Source organism: Pantherophis guttatus, chromosome 6 (genome assembly GCF_059756535.1).
Source record: "Pantherophis guttatus breed Tessera chromosome 6, ASM5975653v1, whole genome shotgun sequence".
Classification (NCBI taxonomy): domain Eukaryota; kingdom Metazoa; phylum Chordata; class Lepidosauria; order Squamata; family Colubridae; genus Pantherophis; species Pantherophis guttatus.
The window spans coordinates 92,007,539-92,027,259 of NC_142068.1; the positions used below are offsets into that span (position 1 = coordinate 92,007,539).

General features: G+C 42.9%; 1 protein-coding gene and 1 long non-coding RNA gene across 2 annotated transcripts in view; one reads left to right on the forward strand and one right to left on the reverse strand.

The window, feature by feature from the left end:
- Nucleotides 1-19,721, reverse strand: part of LRMDA (leucine rich melanocyte differentiation associated) — a 1,044,508-nt gene that overhangs the window by 434,656 nt on the left and 590,131 nt on the right. The window contains exon 5 of the mRNA XM_060694129.2: nt 12,768-12,902. Coding sequence (XP_060550112.2) covers nt 12,768-12,902 — 135 coding nt within the window. The remainder of the gene's footprint in view (nt 1-12,767; nt 12,903-19,721) is intronic.
- On the forward strand, nt 12,929-19,366 carry LOC132712499 (uncharacterized). The gene is made up of 3 exons (XR_015728380.1): nt 12,929-13,041; nt 17,154-17,324; nt 19,026-19,366. It is a non-coding gene; the product is annotated as an uncharacterized LOC132712499 (long non-coding RNA).

Genomic DNA, 19,721 nt, shown 5'->3' on the forward strand with positions numbered 1-19,721 from the left:
ATAGAACAGTGTGCAATGGGGGTTGATCAGCTGTGGCGCGCAATCTTTTTTTTTAGTTTTAAAGCATTGCTTTTAAAAAGAAAAACAAAGCCTCTGATGGTCGCGCTGCTCAGCTGGGATCATCAGAGGCTTTTTTTTTTACCTTTTAAAAGCATTTTTTTCTACAACCTCTTTGGCCGAAGAGGTTGTAAGAAAAATGCTTTTAAAAGCCTCTGACGATCCCAGCTGAGCCGCGCGATCATCAGAGGCTTTTTTTTTTTACTTTTAAAAGCATTTTTTCTACAACCTCTTCGGAGGTTGTAGAAAAAATGCTTTTAAAAGTAAAGAAAAAAGACTCTGATGATCGCATGGGTCAGCTGGACATAGTGGGGGGCAGGGATTTTTGCTACCAGTTCTCCAAACTGCCATCACTATCGGATCGGGAGATCCAGTCCGAACTGGGAGCATTTCACCCCTGGTCTTTTCTTAAAAACCTCCAGGGATGAACCAGCCACAACTTCTGAAGGTAAAATGTCCCACTGATTAATTGTCTTCACTGTTAGGAAGTTCATCCTTAATTCCAGATTGCTTCTGTCCTTGATTAGGTTCCATCCATTGTTTCTTGTCCTGCCTTCAGGTATTTTGGAGAATTGGTTGACTCCCTCTTCTTTGATTCCCTCAAATACTGGAACACTGCTATCATGTCCCTCCTAGTCTTTCTTTTTCTCTAGACTGGCCCTACCCAATTCCTGCAACAATTCTTGGAAGAGAGAGATTGAAAAGAGAAAGGGAAAGGGAAATGAAGAAAAGAGGAAGGGGGGGGGGGAAGCAGATAAGAAGTTGGAGAAAAGCAAAGTAACAACAAAGAACAAATGAATGGTGTAATGATCAGGATTGCTGTAAATGCATCACTAAGACATACACTTTGATTTATGGAGCAGGGAATGAAAATAACAATTTCTCTCTCATTTCTCCCTTCTCACATGTGTGGATACAGGACTAACCAGGATCAAAACACAAGCTCCACGCTTAAGTCAATGTAGTAGAAGGTTGGAGAAATGGAAATTTTCCGTGACAGGAAGTCAGAAAGTTTCCATCTAAAGCAACTCTATAAGTGCATTTTTTCCATAGAAGCAGTTACAGATTCTACGTGGAAGATAGATCCAACAGTAAGATACGAATTTACTAATAATGTATCTATTTACACGCATGCAGCCTTAATCTAGGAATACGATTTTCTCGTTCTTCTCCTATAAAAACGGAGCATGGGTATTAAATAAAATAAACAGTGTATCTCTATTTGAAGACAAAATTGTAATCTAAACACAACCCTAATTCCTATGAAAAACGACGGGGAAAAGGCGGAAAACCTCAAGAACACCCAAGAACAATATACATTCAGGCCTTGTAAATTTTATCCAGAGTTATTTGTCACTCCAGATCTCTTTACTGTGATGTATGGCTTCAGTTACTGGGGTTATCGCAACAGTTGCCTGTGCATAAAACACTCCGGTTAACAATGCAAAAAGGTTAACACCCCAAGATAACCTACCCCTCCCGAGGGTTAAACCCAATGATAGGCCTCTGTCAGCTGCCAAGGAGCTATTGAGGATTCCCAACACTTTGTTTTGAAGGCAAAGTATAACACAAGGACACAAAACTTATTCAAACTGTCAACAAAACACGATCTGGAATGTGGCTCTTGCAGGTAAGTAATTTGGGGTGCTTTAAGACTATTATCAAAAGGCTGTGCCTCTCAGAAGCAGACAGCCACTAATAACACGGGAATGAAGCTATCATAAAACATTTTATGGCAGGCACCGGGATCTATAAATTGCATGACATACTGCAATGGCTTTCAACTTAGAAAATTGCTAGTTAAGGGACCGCTGCTTAATGAAAAAGGATCCATCTCCGTTTTACATTTGATGTATAGAACATTTAATGTCAGCTCTGGACTCCCTTCAGCGTTTCTGAAGACTAGGAAACCTACCCACACCTCTTTTTCTCTCTCTCTCTCTCTTCTTCTTCTTCTTCTTTTTTTTTCCTTTGCACAGATTTGTCAAAGAAGGTTATTATCTACCCTGGTGAGAGAAAGCAGTGTGTTCTGGAGAGAGGGGAAAAAAACCCACATATCCCAAGCAGGTCTTTCAAGGCCAATTTATCTCTGCCTCAGAAACCTCTCCTCCAGTCTGTAATGTCCTTAGAAAATTGGCAATGCATAGAGCTCAGTCAATTCAGGAAGCTTCATTTCACAGGGGGGTCACAGGAAGGAGGTTAAATGTTACTAACAGACATTTATCCTTTTAGGCAACAAAGCAAGGGACTCAGTATGTTGCTCCGGATCCAATGGTTACAACTCTACAAAATGGCTTCCTTTCCTGAGGATGTTTCTAGCCTGTTTTGTAGTCTCGGTGTCTGTTGTGGCTCCGTTACCGGAGCCTGTGTCATTGTCAGGAGAGGACTCCGAGAGTGAAGGGGAGGAGTTGGCAAGGCCTCCCTCTCCAGGACCCTCCTCTCTGGCAATGCCTTCGGTGTCCGCTGAAGGGCAAGAGATAGGGCCAGGGCCAAGCACGTCCACGCAGCCACAGATGGATAGTGATGAGGGTAATGAGTCTTGGCTGGACCCACGCCAGTGTCGCAGAGATAAGCACGCGCAACGGAAGAAAGTGCCCGAGATTAGGCTGAGTCACTGGACCACACCCCACAGGATATAAAAGGGAGAGTGGTGGCCAGTCAAACCTTGTGACGAACAAAGCTGAAAGCTTCCACACCATTCTGCATTGCCGGACTTTTACTTTAAGACTGGATTATCTCTGGACTTGATTGTAATTATTGAGCTGCTTTCCTTTGATGTATCAGAAGTGGGGAGAAGTTATCTCTCCTCTTTGTAAATAATAAACTCTTGGCAGGCAGCTACTAGGTTGTTGCCAAGTTCCGTTATCATAAGGAAAAGGATTTTGCCGGCTGGTTTGGTCTTTAACTCCTGAACGTCTGTTGGGGTGTGTGCGTGGGGTTGGGGACAGAACAGTGTCTATAGGCATCTCTGAACGCCTGCACACGATATACGAGAGGACACTGTCATGTATAGATTTCAGAATGCCAAGCAATTTACTTGTCGAAGCTTTCCCACCACTGAAAAAATGTATGCCATCTTTGAGATGTATTTGAAGAGGAGGTGAAGACTGTGCCAGAAAGTCTTTTGCATGGTTATGTTTTCTGGTACCAAAACCAGAGGTGGTATTTAGCCGGATTGGACCGATTTGCCCGAACCGCTAGCAGAAATTGCGAGTAGGCCTGCCCCCTGCCCCGCCCCCTGCCCCGGCTCTATGCCATCCTATTTAGGCATGTTTTTGAGGTTGGGCACATGCACAGAAGGGTTGTGACCCAGGCCCAAATAGGTATTATCAGACGCAATGAGCTCGTAAACGAACAAACTTTATTAGAACATCTGAGAATTAACTCATTCTCAGCGTAGTCCAAACAAATTCGAAACAAATTCTTCATAACACAATTCTTTAGCCTTATCACCAACCTTGGTCTAATTAGGCAACCTGCCAAAGCTTTTCTTGGCAAAAGTTCAGCAGCAGAAAACGCCGACAAAAAATAAATGCAGCAAGACAAGAAACAAATCTACCAACATTGTTTTCTGACAAAGAGCCCAAGAGCCGTTGCTGGTCTTTTAAGCCTTATGGGAGGGGCCAATCATCTCTTGGCCTTATTCCCGAGTCGTCCTTTTTGCTCTAGCTGCTTTTGCTTTCTGGCAGCTCTTCTCATACGTGCAGTAGGAACAGGCTCCTCCTGTTCCTCTGCCTCTCTGCTGTCAGCCTTTGGAGGCTCCGGAGTCTGCACATCACTCCCAGATGGCCCTGGCCCCATCTCTACCTCCAATGCAGAGCCCTCATCCTGGCCTACTGCAGCCTCCAGGACTGGCCCATGTTTTTCCTCAGCCTCCTCACTGTCCGACTCCGCTGCCAGCTCCACAGGCTGCTGGCGGACCACAACAGGAAGGTGCGTGCGCGAGCAAAGCACATGCACAGAAGGCCAGGCGCATATGCAGAAGGCAGGCACGCAGGCGCACGAAGCGAGCGTGCACGCACGCGGCAAACCGGTAGTAACATAATGTGAAACCCACCACTGACCAAAACATAACCATGCAATATCAGTCTCTGGATACCACTAGGATGTGTCCTTCTTTCTTCCTCATTCAATGTCTTGGAACAACATTTCCCCCATTCTAGGAGGCCATGGGACTGCTCACAGTTTGGCAGTCCCATCCTGTTTCCTAGCCACCCACTGACATCATCCGATCACTAGGGATGCATCTCATGTCAAAACATGACATGAAAAATTTGTGTAATTATTTTTTTTAAATGGCTACCGGACTAACAGTGCAATCAAGGAAGTGGTACCCGAACAATGGTTGAATACTGCATAAATAAGTATATTTAATTGTTTACTCATTACATAATTGGACTGTTGCTTATCCTTATGCGCCAAATATTTCAGTTCCTGCTCCTTGTTTTGCTTAGTCGAGCGGCATTGCTATTTCTTGAATAACAGTTCCTGTTTTCCCCTAGGTAGAACTCATTATTTTATTTTTATTTCACATTATTCTGCTTTTAGGCTTACATCATATAAAAAGTTCACCAAGAGTGGATTGAACAAAAACCAGCATTGATTTCAGAATGGGTCGTTCAGGATACATTCATAAATTAAGGAGCATCACAACCCAGCAGCTTATGATAAATAGTTGCAGATGGATTTATAAATACTAATTGGTGTCAAAGTCTTCGGATTTTGCAAAGGGGGGGTGGGGTGGAGAACAGAAAAAGAAACCCATTCCTATGTTTTTATTTCTTTATAGATGGAAAGAATTTGATATGAGATTAAAATATATATGGTTTGATATTTGTCTGCCCCTCAGTCATATTGATGTTGAATTTTAGCCCTATTTTGTTTATTTAATCTTTGATCATTACTTTTTTTACGTTGCTTATTAAATGCTAGCCCCAAGTCATGGTGCCTTGACAAATTTGATAGTGTTTGCATGATATTATGCATTTTGCTTAACACTTGTTTTAGTTTGCAAGGAAAACAAGAAATCATAACCAACAGAAAAAAGCAGAAAGCAACAGAGAAACTTGGGTTTCCATGGAATCTGATACGGTACAAATCACAATCAAATTAATTTAAAATAACCCGAAAAAGTTTAGGCCAAGAGAAACAATATTCCCCCCCCCAAATGGCTAGAGTTTCCCAAGTTTTCATATAATGACCTGCCATAAATCACGCACTAAATCTTATCCTGACCCTCTTTTTCTTTTCAGCAATCAACATTTTGCTAACAAATGCAACAACAGACATGTTTGTTTTGATGTATGGCTGTGTGACATATTATAAATATTACATCACATAACTGCAGAGAATGTCACTCAACGAGGTTTGCTGTGTTTTTTTTTTTTCCTAGACAGCATTAAATGAACCATGGAGTCCTGCCTCTGAACAGCTCCTTTAAGGAGCTCCTTTTGCTTAAATGATTAATAGGTTAGGCATTGTCAGAAAAATGTCCTTAAAATGAAAAACAGTAAACTACAAAGATATCATTCATTTTTAAGGAATTCTGCGGTGAAAATATCTCATAAATTACACGATGAAACCACAATTTTGGATTGTGGTGCTCTGCAGTTTAAGGGTGAGGTGGCGGGAAGATATTTAGCCCAAATGCAGAAATTTGGCATGCGTAAATGCAAACAAATCTCTAGACCATAGTTTTAAATTTATTTTTTAAAAAAAATAGGAAACCCTGAACGTGGAATAGTCATTACAGCTCATGTGCTGAGCATAAATGAAACAACGGTGTTTCCCTTTTCCAGATTTGAAACTATATCACTTGTTGAAGACATTATGGTACAGATCATATATCTTATGCTACGAAATAATATAATTACCTTTTTGGATGCAGCTTCTCAGAATATATGTGTGATATGCCAGTAGTAGTATTTATTTCCCTTATGCTAGTAGATACCAGAGTGATCCCAAATCTGGTTCAAAGGCCAATTCAGAAAACAGATTCAGAATAACAGAATAACAGAGTTGGAAGGGACCTTGGAGGTCTTCTAGTCCAACCCCCTGCACAAGCAGGAGACCTTATACCATTCTAGACAAATGTCTGTCCTATCTCTTCTTAAAAAGCTCCAGTGATGGAGCACCCACAACTTTTGAAGACGAGCCGTTCCATTGGTTAATTGTTCTCACCATTAGGACATTTCTTCTTTGTTCTAGATTGGATCTCTCTTTAGCAAGCTTCCATCCATTTCTTCTTGTCTTGCCTTCTGGTGTTTTGACAAAAAGGTTGACCTTGTATTCTTTGTGGCAGCCCCTCAAATATTGGAACACTTCTTTCATGTTTCCCCTAGTCCTTCTCTTCACTAGACTAGGTAAAGGTAAAGGTTCCCCCGCACTTGTGTGCTAGTTGTTCCCGGCTCTAGGGGGCGGTGCTCATCTCTGTTTCTAAGCTGAAGAGCCAGCGCTGTCTGAAGACCTCTCTGTGGTCAAGTACTCTCTGTGGTCAAGTAGTTAGCATGACCCGATGCTGAAGGTGCATGGAACACTGTTACCTTCCCACCAAAAGTGGTCCCTATTTTTCTACTTGCATTTTTTACGTGCTGTCGAACTGCTAGGTTCGTGAAGTGAAATGTCTTAGAACAGCTGTTTAAAAGGATTCAGATTCCAGCTAAGCTATCTCTGAAGACTTCACTTTGTTTCCAATATTTCCAAATAGCAGACAAATCAGAGATCCAGGCAAGTTTTTGGGTAAATATTTAAGCCACATATAATTAAAAAGTGGCATTTTCATCTCCATCTCTCCATCCAATTTATATGGCTAACCCTAGACACACAACTTCAGGGGGTGAACAACAAATTAAAATTAACAATTAAAAAAAATCTAGGCCGGTGCAAACTCCAAGCAGTAAGACAGGACACTGATGGCATCTTCTGGTGAGCCAGGGGTTGAGATGTGAAGTAGGAATGAAAAGAAGGAAGAGAAAGAACCTTATGTGGATTTGAAAGGAGGTGTTGTGGCCCGCCGGCGGTCAGTGGAGCTGACAGCAGAGTTGGACAGTGAGGAGGTTGAGGAGGAACATGGGCCAATACTGGGGGCTGGGGAAAGCTCTGCGTCAGAGGCAGAGAGGGAGCTAGACAGCAGTGAGGCAGAGGAACAGCTGGAGCCTGTTCCCAATGTGCGCAACTGCAGAGCTGCCAGAAGACAAGAACAACTAAGAAAGCAGGGTCGATTTAGGAGTAAAGCCACACCTTGGAGATTATTGGCCCCTCCCATAGGAAACAAAAAGAGGAGCAAACGGGGAGGGGGCTTTTGCAGGAAACAATTCGTTCGTTTGGTCATTTCAAGAGTGGGAAGATCTGTCTGTGACTCTCAGAGACTCTATGCCAAGTTTTGCCTTACACTGCATTTGGAAACTATTTACATGGCAGCTTTCCAAGCTCGATAAGGTCTGTGTTGATAAAAATCCCTTTGAAAGACTGTTTGCTGGGCCTTGCCGACTGTGAATGAAAGGAATTCACAGTCGTGTAAATAAAAGGGGTTTTGCTGGGACCAAGAGTCTGCTTCGTGCTATTTAGGGAAGCCTGGGTCAGAACAAGAGGTGCTTATATCTAGACCACTTTCCCCACCCCAGAAACACTGATGGGAACTCACCCTGTGTGAAAGGGAATCTCTATAGTACCATGCATCCCATTCCTAACCACATGAGCAGGTCCAGAAGAATGCTATGACTGATGACATAGAAGGTCACCAAGAGACCAAAGAAAGTCTCCATCCTGGTCCCACCAGAGATCATCCACAAGCCTAATCAAGGCCATCTCAGCACTATTCCCAAATCTGACCCCATATTGAAAAAGGGGGACCACATAGTTACGCCCTTTCCTAGCAGGGATGCCCTTCATACAGTCACCCAAGCTCTCGTTATCTCCTGTTTGGACTACTGCAATGCCCTCTACATGGGCATTGCAGTCAATGGGGCTGCCCTTGGGGTGTACCCGGAGGATCCAGCTGGTCCAGAATATGGCCGCGTGGGTTGTTACGGGAGCTTCCCATTACTCCCGTGTTACACCTCTCCTGCGCAAGCTGCACTGGTTACTGGTAGTTCTTCGGATCCGCTTCAAGGTGCTGATACTTACCTATAAAGCCCTACATGGCATGGGCCCAAGGTATTTGCAGGATCACCTTCTGCCGGCCTCCCACCGCCCTGTGCGCTCACATAGGACAGCCCTCCTCCGGGTGCCATCGGCCAGACAATGTCAGCTGGTGGCACCCAGGATGAGGGCGTTCTCTGTGGACGCACTGACCCTCTGGAATGGGTTACCCACGGGGCTCTGAATGGCCCCTGACCTCCGCTCTTTCCGCCGTGATCTGAAGACATGGCTTTTTCAACAAATTTGCTGATCTGAATGGTGATTTTAATCAGGAGATTTTAAATTGATTGTTTTTAGTAGTTTATTTTTATTGTTCTTATCGTCTAATTCTGTGAGCCACCCCGAGTCCTTTGGGAGAAGGGCGGCATATAAGTATAATAAAATAAATAAATAAATATAATCTGCTTCCTCCAATAGACCAACAGCTTCTCAACCACCTTATCCAAAAAAAGGTTCCAACAAACTTGAAAACAGGACAACAATTGGCACTGCCGTTGGGCCCCACTGTGCTTTCTTGAAGATCATTTAAGACTGCAAGGGTGAGCAATTTATTTATTTATTTATTTATTTATTATTCAAACTTCTATACCGCCCTTCTCCTTTCGGACTCAGGGCGGTGAACAGCCAAAATAAAAACATTTATACATAACATTACAATTAAAAATAGATTTAAAATAATTAATAAATTTGGCCCGTAATTTAAAACTTGTCAATTTAAAATCAGTATCAAAATTTTAAAACCAACCCTAAAATCAAGACAGACCGGCTAACTGAAAAAAGTAAGTTTTTAGGGCCCGACGAAAAGTCCGGAGGTCGGAGATCACTCGTATCTCTGGGGGTAGATTGTTCCAAAGGGTAGGTGCCACCACAGAGAAGGCTCTCCTCCTGGGGGTCGCCAGCCGGTATTGTCTGGCCGACGGCACCCTGAGAAGGCCCTCTCTGTGGGAGCGAACCGGCCAGTGGGAGGCTATTGGTGGCAGAAGGCGGTCCCGTAAGTACCCTGGCACTAAGCCATGGAGCGCTTTAAAGGTGATCACCAACACCTTGAAGCGCACCCGGAAGTCCACTGGAAGCCAATGCAGCTCGCGCAGGAGAGGAGTCACATGGGAGCGCCCCGTCGCTCCCATAATCCCCCGCGCGGCCACATTCTGCACCAGTTGGAGCCTCCGGGTGTACCCCAAGGGGAGCCCCATGTAGAGAGTGTTACAATAATCCAGATGAGAGGTGACGAGTGCTTGAGTGACCGTGCGTAGGGAGTCCCGATCCAGAAAGGGGCGCAACTGGCGTATCAGGCGAACCTGATAAAAAGCCCCCCTGGCCACGGCCGTCATGTGCCCTTCCAAAGACAGCCGTGCGTCCAGGAGGACACCCAAGTTGCAGGCCCTCTTCGTCCTCCTTATATAGCTCTGGTTTTGGTGGAGCTAAGAACGCCCTGAAAGCATGCTGCTAAAATGTAAACAAATGTGAGAATTGGAAACCTGGGCTTATTCCCCAAAAGAATAATTTAATATTTCAGGCAAGAAAATGGGCTGAGCCTTGACCAGTACTTTAAAAGCTGAAACTGTGATGGGAAAAATAGAAAGTAATTAACTTCAACAATACAGCCTCCCGCACAGGTACAACGAAGCAAGCAAATTCAACAGGCATAAAATTCCCAAAACTGTTTTGTCCTGATATTGCTATTATATGTCTAAAAATGCTCACGCACCCCACATATACACAGACTATATCACCTTAAGACAACTGAAGAAGTACAAATTATGCACAGCATGTATGGTTTTCTTTGAAAGTGCAGTAATAATTCCTGTCTTGCCGCCGACTCTGAGAATTCTTTAACACTGGCAGCCAATTATACCAGACAGGGCTAAAGAGAAACATAGCTAGGTTGGCTTAACGATTACAAATGGGAAGAGGACTTTGGAAACAATTCATTCCAAATTTTTGGGGAGCTCCGTTGCATATTCTAGGCCCTTTTTTCTTCTGCTCATTTCCTTGAATGCTAATATGAAATCATGCACGCATCTCTTTTGCTGTCAATTTGATGGAGCCTTTTTTTTTTATTATTTAAAGAAAGGGCTGGAACCTGAAAACATAATTGGTGATGTTTGGTGCTGCCTTGTGTGATAATTTATGGAAATGCATGAGGCTGTTGAGAGTTTGGGTGGTGCTGCTGTTTCCAAGAGAACTTTGCTGAGTCAGTGGTTTGCAATGAATGGCTGTCTTGGTAGGGATCTATTAATGAGGAGGATAGAATTTGCAAAATCGTGGCTCAAAGAAAAGCTGGCGGAATGCAATAGCAATAGCACTTAGACTTATATACCGCTTTACAGTGCTTTACAGCCCTCTCTAAGCGGTTTACAGAGTCAGCATTTGGCCCCCAACAATCTGGGTCCTCATTTTACCCACCTCAGAAGAATGGAAGGCTGAATCAACCTTGAGCCTGGTGAGACTGCAGGCAGCCGGCAGTCAGCAGAAGTAGCCTGCAGTACTGCACTCTAACCACTGCGCCACCGCGGCTCATAAGAACTGTATGGAGGCGAACAATTTATACAATGGAGGGGATGTTAACGAAATCTGCATAGGGGAATTTACCATCAGATTGCATTCCGTGGGTCACCTGTCTGTAGGTTGTATATAATTGTTCTATAGGACCACAGTGGCTTGCGTGGCTAGGACCCTGGGTTGAAGGTTAGCAAGTCCACATTAGAGACCCAAATCCTGCTGTGGGTTGGGGTGAGCTTCCATCCTTCACTACAGCTCCTTCCGGGGACATGAAAGGACCTGCCAACTGGGTGTCCCATGGGCAATGGTGATGTCACCGGCTAATCCTTTCAATCCAGAAGTGACTTAGTGTGTAATGCTCTAGAAAGTCAGCACCGCCCCCCCTCCACGAAGAATGAAATATTTTGGGAAATATTAAAAAGGCAGAATATTATATTTCCCTAATGGAGAAACATGTTTTTTTTTAAAAGACAGAAAGCAGACTTGGTCTTTCTTAATAGCCCCCAGCAGATATTTTGTGCCCATTAAGAAAGATTGGGCCAGCCTATTTGGAAACCAGCCCCAAGCAGAAACTGAGGAGACCAGCTTTTAGAAATGCAGATTTGATAATCCATTCAGAAAGACTGGGTCAAGACAGAAACTCAGATAAGCAACAAACAAAAGGTTGGCAAAATTAGCTCAGATAAACACCTAGGATTTACATTTCCTCTTTTGTCTATAGAGCCAGTTATGGCCCCTACATAACCCCTATATGATCCCATAGTAATCTAACAATAACCAATAGAATACATGTTCTTGCACAGGAACAGGAAATTCAAGTGCAAAAGAAGGTATAACCCCCACCCCCCACTCTCAACTCTGTGCTCAGCTGCCCAGAAGTACAAACCCATGTGGTTCCGTTTTCTCCCAGCTTGGAACTGAACCAGATGGATATTTCTTCCCACAATGCAATATAATTGTTCTTAATAGTCCAATGTGTGATAATCCCTGTGTCAATGTATTTATGACTGGCAGAGACATGGTAACAAGGTCAGCCAATGAATAGGGCTTAGTAACAAGGTCAGCCAATGTGAGCTGAGACAGTAAGGAGCCTGGGCGTGGCTTAGTTCTGTAGCTCTGTGCTCAGCTCTGAAACTGAAACTAGTCTGCTGACTGAAACTGAAAACTTCTCTCCTCTTGCCTGTGTTTGCTTGTAACTACTACCACGTTGGAAGAACCTGCCATTGGTATTGTACATTTACTTACATGTTATATTATATATAAAGAGAAGTTAATGAATCCTGCTGAATCAGTTACCTGTGTGTGCTTTCTGCAAACTCTGCCACCCTGGACTGGATATTTTTATATCAGGCAGTTCTAGAAAGTCTGGGAAAATGGGGTACACTGGTTTCCCCCATGCATGAGACAAGGTGGAGGAAGTACACCCTAGCTAATAAATCTAATAAATAATATAAATAATATAATATAATAAATAATATAATATAATAAATAATATAAATAAATAATCTAATAAAGCATCTTTGAAATATGGGATCTTGGAACTGGAGCATCTTGCTCCATTGATTGATTTGTACTCTCATCTAAAAGAATCCTGTGTCGTAGCTGGTAACATTTAATAGACCATTAAGGTAAAGGTAAAGGTTCCCCTCGCATATATGTGCTAGTCATTCCCGACTCTAGGGGGCGGTGCTCATCTCCGTTTCAAAGCCAAAGAGCCAGCGCTGTCCAAAGACGTCTCCGTGGCCATGTGGCCAGCATGACTAAATGCCAAAGGCGCACGGAACGCTGTTACCTTCCCACCAAAAGTGGTCCCTGTTTTTCTACTTGCATTTTTTATGTGCTTTCGAACTGCTAGGTTGGCAGAAGCTGGGACAAGTAACGGGAGCTCACCCCATTACGCGGCACTAGGGATTCGAACCGCTGAACTGCCGACCTTTCGATCGACAAGCTCAGCGTCTTAGCCACTGAGCCACTGTGTCCCTTACAATAGACCATTAGTTCCCCTAAAATAATTTTCTATTTCATCTCAAGAGCCACAGTTGACCACAGGCAAAGTCCAAGATACTCACCTGTATCTCTGGTAGTCTCCCTCATCTTTGTCTTTGCAGACGAGCTCATTTGGACAGGCTGAATTTCCCAGCAAACTAAGGAACTCCAGGGAAGGTGCCACTTCAGCCAAGTGATCCAGCAAACCCTCCAATTCTGTTATGTATCCAAAGATGTGGATTAAGGATTCCATGACGTTAAACAACAGGGAAAGTTTTAATCAACATTGCACCATTCCCACCCCTGCCCTCCAGCATGGTCCCAAAGCATGGATCAAGGATTCGAATGCCATTTGTGGTGAGATGGGTGGCAAATAATTTTAATAAATAGATAAAAAAGTAGGAAGCTTTTCATAAAACACCATGCCAACATGATCCAAGGACACCGATTAAGGGTTCAGTGAAGCATCCTTGGTGCTCCCTGAGCTTGGTTGTTTTCTTGCAAGACGTTTCATTACAAACTAGGTAACATCATGAGTGCTAGAAGGGAGGAGGGTTTGCAGAGAGGAGGAGGAGGAAGAGGAAGAGAAGGACTGTGGGATCCTCTGAGGTTGGTGGTTTTCTTGCAGACATCATCAGTGCTAAAGAGTTTGCAGAGAGGAGGAGGAGGAGGAGGAGGAGGAGGAGGAGGAGGAGGAGGAGGAGGACGACGACGACGACAACTGTGGGGTCCTTAGTGCTCTCTGAGCTTGCTTGTTTTCTTGTACACGTTTATGACCCAACTACCATGTTTCCCCGAAAATAAGACCATCTCTTATATTTCTTTTGAACCCTGAAATAAGCGCTTGGCCTTGTTTTTGGGGGCGTCTTATTATTTTGGGGCGCGTGGAGCAAGACGGGGCTCCTCTTGCCGTCTTACCTGATTTCCAGCTCTGTCTCCCTAATCCTAAACAGAGGAAATGATGGGGACTGGCTGCACATGCGTTTAAATATTTTTGGGGAGGTCTAATTTTCGGGAGAGGTCTTATTTTCAGGGGAGGGTTTATTTTTGGGGGGAGGGCTTATTTTTGGGGAAATAACATCATAGGTAACATCATCAGTGCTAGTAAGGAGTGGGGTTTGTTGTCAATTTATATTCTGGTGGCTTGCCCTGTCAGTGCTGGTGGTGGGTGGGGGGGTCTTAGAGATTCTTTGGTTGGGCTGTTTGCTGTTGGCTTCTTTGGCAGTTTCTTGATTGGAGTATTGTTTACACGTAGGAAGCTTTTAATCAACATTGTGCCTCTCCCACCCCTGCCAAACAGAATAATCCAGAGTCATGGACTAAGGATTTGATGACATTAACAAAAAGGGAAACTTTTAATTAACATTTTGCCCACCAGCATATCTTATTATATAACATCACACTATATATATACACACACAAATGAGGACATGTGTACACACACCCACACATTCTCATGCTGTGTGTGTGTGTGTGTGTGTGTGTGTGTGTGTAGCCATTTAAAGAACTACAACATTAATTATTTGCAGAAGAAATACTTTCTTTCTTTCTTTCTTTGGCTTAAATGGAAAGATCCTGGGATTTATTTCCTCCTTGTTCTTCTCTTTGCTTCTTTTTCATTCCTAGCCGACTGTCTGCAAAACATTAAAAACTTTGACAAAGTGATGGATGTTGTATGGGGAAATGGTTAGCGACTGCTGAAGCCATGAAACTTTTCCAACATGGCAACAGGCAGTTGCTTTCACAGTACATTCATCACTAAATATATTACAACAGGTTGGAAAAATGATTTTTGGAACGGAGTCAAATGACTGCCTCAATATACCATGGGTGCATCTTGGGAAATAGGTTAAGTTTGTTAGCAGAAATGCTTGACTAAAGAAGCTGCTATTAAAGCACTGAGTAAACAAAGACCCAGTTTAAAGAGAAGGAAGTAAAAAAATATATATGGAAAAGAATGCGTTTGATGATATTTAATTTGGGTAATGAAACAACCAAGCTCAGAGAGCACCAAGGATCCCTTATTTAATGCATTCTCTATATCTAAAATTCCGTGAAAAGGAATTCGTAAATTCTTCTGAATTTGCTGCATTTTTGTATAAGATAAAAATAAAACATACAAAGAATGGTTAGAGGAATTGGGTATGTCCCAGGGGTGACATGTAAAATTTGTTACTACCGGTTCTGTGGGTGTGGCTTGGTGTGTGTGTGTGGAGGAGGGGTAATGTGACTGGGTGGGCGTGGCCAACTTTTTTTTTTTTAACTTTTCAAAGCACTTTTTCTAATGCTTTGAAAAGCTTCTCTGCCGATCAGGCAACTCAGCTAGGATCGTCAGAGACTTTTCAAAGCATTTTTTTTACCACCTCTTTGGCCAAGAGGTTGCAGAAAAAAATGCTTTGAAAAGTATCTGACGATCCCAGCTGAGCTGCGCAATCAACAGAGGCTTTTTTTTTTAACTTTTAAAAGCATTTTTTCGTCGGAAGAGGTTGTAGAAAAAATTCTTTTAAAAGTAAAAAAAGAAAAAGCCTCTGATGATCATGCAGCTCAGCTGGGCATGGGGGTGGGGGGCACAGGAATTTTTGCTACGGGTTCTCCAAACCACCCACCGCCATCGCTACCAGATCAGGGGATCCGGTCTGAACCGGGAGCATTTCACCCCTGTTATTTCCAGTCTAGAGAAAAAAAGGACTAGGAGTAACATGATAGCAATATTCCAGTATTTGAGGGGCTGCCAACAAAGAAGAGAGAGTCAACCTATTATCCAAAGAACCTGAAGGCAAGACAAGAAGTAACGGATGGAAACTAATCAAGGAGAGAAGTAACCTGGAATTAAGGAGAAATTTCCTAATGGCAAGAGCAATCAACCCATTGAACAGCTTGCCTTCAGAAGTTGTGGGTGCGTCATCATTGGAGGCTTTCAAAAAGAGACTGGACAACCACTTTTCTAGAATAGTACAGGGTCTCCTGCTTGAGCAGGGGGTTGGACTAGAAGACCTCCAAGGTCCCTTCCAAGTCTATTATTCTATGTTCTATATATTTGCCACTGGGGATTATTAGAGTTTCATGGGGGTCTTACAAATGTGGACAGTGGGGTTAAATGAATAAATCTTTTGGGACTTTCAGACAAGCAGGATTGTATGATAATCTAGTTAGTAGTTCTCAGCTATTTCCAGCCTGCACCCTTCCCCCCAGGTCAGAGGACTATTGAAGAAGCAGGAAAGAAATTCTTGTCCTCCAACTCTGGGGATGGTTATGGGGTGGAGGTGGAATAGGCTATGGCTTCAAGATGTAGCTGTAGAGGCAATGTAAAGGTACAGGTTCCCCTCGCACATATGTGCTAGTCGTTTCCGACTCTAGGAGGCAGTGCTCATCTGTTTCAAAGTCGAGGAGCCAGCCCTGTCCGAAGACGTCTCCGTGGTCATGTGACCGGCATGACTCAACGCCAAAGGCGCACAGAACACTGTTACCTTCCCACCAAAGGTGATCCCTATTTTTCTACTTGCATTTTTTATGTGCTTTCGAACTGCTAGGTTGGCAGAAGCTGGGACAAGTAACGGGAGCTCATCCCGTTACGCGGCACTAGGGATTCGAACTGCTGAACTGCCAACCTTTCGATTGACAAACTCAGCATCTTAGCCACTGAGCCACCACATCCCTGTAGAGGCAATAGGATTACATATTTAACAATATATTTGAAAGAATGACCTCAAACTTGGATTCAATTTTTATTACTACTACTATTAGATACAGATGCAGATTAACAGAGTTGGAAGGGACCTTGGAGGTCATCTAGTCCAGCCCCGCTGCCTAAGTAGACCCTGCACCATTTCTGACAGATGGCAGTCCAGTCTCTTCTTGAAAGCCTCCAGTGATGAAGCTCCCACAATTTCTGAAGGCAACTTCTGATCTATTGGTTGATTGTTCTCACTGTCACAAAATTTCTCCTTATTTCTGGGTTGAATCTCTCCTTGGTCAGTTTCCATCCATTACTCCTTGTCTGGCCTACAGGTGCTTTGGAAAGTAGCTTGACCCCTTCCTCCCTGTGGCAGCCCCTCAAATATTAGAACACTGCTATCATGTCTCCCCTGGACCTTCTCTTCACTAGACTAGCCATGCCCAGGTCCTGCAACTGTTCATCATATGTTTTAGCCTCCAGTCCCCTAATCATCTTGGTTACTTACTACTAAGCAAACAAACAAAGTACAGTATATACGTAGATCTCAAATCTGCCAAATCATAATTACATTAATTTTTCTACAGTGAAGTTCATCCTAAGATTAAGGAAGGCTTTTTTCCAACTTTTGGCACAAAATTATTGGTTTCAATCAACCATTCCTTGTTTCATCCATTTATTTCTGGAGTTTGTCACCACAATTATTATGTGACTCTCTTAACAAATTCAGGTCAGTTCGGTTGCTTGTCTTTGACTTTGATGTATGTGTTGCTGTTATCTTTGTTATCTCTTGCAGATGGAATATTCCCCACTTTTTCACCTCAATAACTAAAGGGCCGTGGCATTGCCCTGGAGCAGAAACAGATGTTGGTCCTTCAAGGCCTTCCTCTGACTATATGCATACCAATTTACATCTTATTTGCTGGAGGCGAAGGAGGAAATGCAGAGATGCAAGACAAGATCCCAGGTAAAATTCTTGGGAGAGAAGATTGTTTCCTCTCCTCTTTTTTAATACGCAGGGCGAAAAGGTGCTTGATGCAGAGCTCAACACAAATCATTCCTCTTGGCTTTCATTTAGGAGGAGTTCCAAATATGATCGTTCCCTAAGCAATCAACTTAGTTCCAATAATTTTATGTAGTGTAGCTAACAGTCTAATGTGTTTCATTTCTTACTACTTCAAGTGCCCTTTCACCCAGAATCTGAAACAGGAAAGGGGAAAGTCCTACTTTTACCCTTGAAGTTGTGAAATTGTATTGAAGAAGCTGCGTCGAAGAAGAATTTGATAAGAGATAGGACAGCTGTTGTCTAGAACTTCTAGCTTGAGCAGGGGGTTGGACTAGGAGCATGGGTAATCTAGTGAAGAGAAGGACCAGGGGAGACATGATAGCAGTGTTCCCATACTTGAGGGGCTGCCATAGCGGAGGGGGGGTCAAGCTATTTTCCAAGGCACCTGAAGGCCAGACAAGGAATAATGGATGGAAACTGACCAAGGAGAGATTCAACCTGGAAATAAGGAAAAGCTTTCTGACGGTGAGAACAATTAACCAATAGAACAGAAGTTGCCTTTGGAAGTTGTAGGAACTTCATCACTGGAAGCTTTCAAGAAGAGACTAGACTGCCATCTGTCAAAAATGGTGTAGGGTCTGCTTGGGTGGGGGGTTGGACTAGATGACCTGCAAGGTCCCTTCCAACTCTGTTAACCTGTTAAATCTGTAGAAGACCTCCAAGGTCCCTTTCAATCATGTTATTCTATGACAGTGGAAAGGAAGGAAGGAAGGAAGGAAGGGGGAAGGAGGGAAGAACAAAAAGAAAGAAAGAAGAAAGAAAAGAGAAAGAAAGGAGGAAAGAAAGAAAGAAAGAAGGAATGAAAGAAAATAAATAGAACCAAAGAAAGAGAAAGAAAGAAAAGAGAGAGGGGGGAAAGAAAGGAAAGGAAAGGAAAGGAAAGGAAAGAAGGAAGGAAGAAGGAAGGAAGGAAGGAAGGAAGGAAGGAAGGAAGGAAGGAAGGAAGAAGAAAGAAAGAAGACAAGGAAGGGTCTTTTATAAACTAATGAATGGAAAACTCTGGAAGGTTCTTAGTTACTTGCATCCTTTTGAACCTAACTTACAAAAGATGTTATGCCAAAGGAAAACAGTGATCTCTGTAAAATTATTCATATTATTCTGAATTTATTAGCTGATTAGGAACTTGCTAGCACTTCAAGGCTGGGTTACTTTTTCCCCATAACGGTTCTAGGATTTGTCAGTTCAAAAATGTCTTCTGTAGATTGACCAGATATTGGGTATTGTATACATGCATCATGCTTTATATTACTGTACATAAAGGAGTTTTTTTTCTAAATGAATCCTGCTGAATTGTTTACTTGTGTGCTGGTTGGATTGTTGCAAACTCTAACATAGACTTTGATTCTCTCCTGGGCTCCTCTGACTTGGGTTTTTTAAGCATTTGATGCAAACCACGCAGTGAACACAGTCTGCCAGCAAGAAATGGTGTCCACGCTTCAGTGTGGAACCACACCTACCTCTTTTGAGTCAATTTGACTTAAAGTAACCTGGTTAGAATCCCAGGTGCCCAATATCTCTACCCTTTCCCTTGGCACCTATCAGTCTCCAGGTCTTACTAGATTTATTTGACTTTACATAATTCTGATATTTTAACTACCATAGGGGATATTTCCTCAAGGTGGAATTTCTGTGAATTTGTGAAGGGAGAGGGCTGCTGAGGGAGACGTTCCCACAAGAGATCAAAATGGAGGCCCAGCTCCGAAGGAAAACCTTGTCTACAGCAGTTCCCTGTTTTGGAACCCTCTCCCTCTGGAGATGCCTCAATATCCTTACAGGTCTTCTACACGGCCATCAAAAGTGTCCTGTTCAACTGTCCCTCAGTGACTGATTCTTGAGGTTGGATTTGGAGTAAACATCTTGTATTCTCTATAGTTGCTGACCACTTTCATTAGTTTGCTTTACAAATGGATGTTTTTCAATAAACGACCACAGTTTCTACTTTCCGTTCTGTCCTGTCCTATTAAAATATATATTTTATAATATAATAAATATAATATAAAACACATTCTATTTTATTTTACATTATATTTTACATTCTGTTCTGTTCAAATCTATTCTATTGTATGGTATTGTATTATATGGTATGGTATGGTATTCTACATTCTATCCTATCCTATCCTATCCTATCCTATCCTATCCTATCCTATCCTATCCTATCCTATCCTATCCTATCCTATCCCTATTATTCCATTCCATATTTTCTAGTCTAGTCTAGTCTAGTCTAGTCTAGTCTAGTCTAGTCTAGTCTAGTCTAGTCTAGTCTAGTCTAGTCTAGTCTAGTCTAGTCTAGTCTAGTCT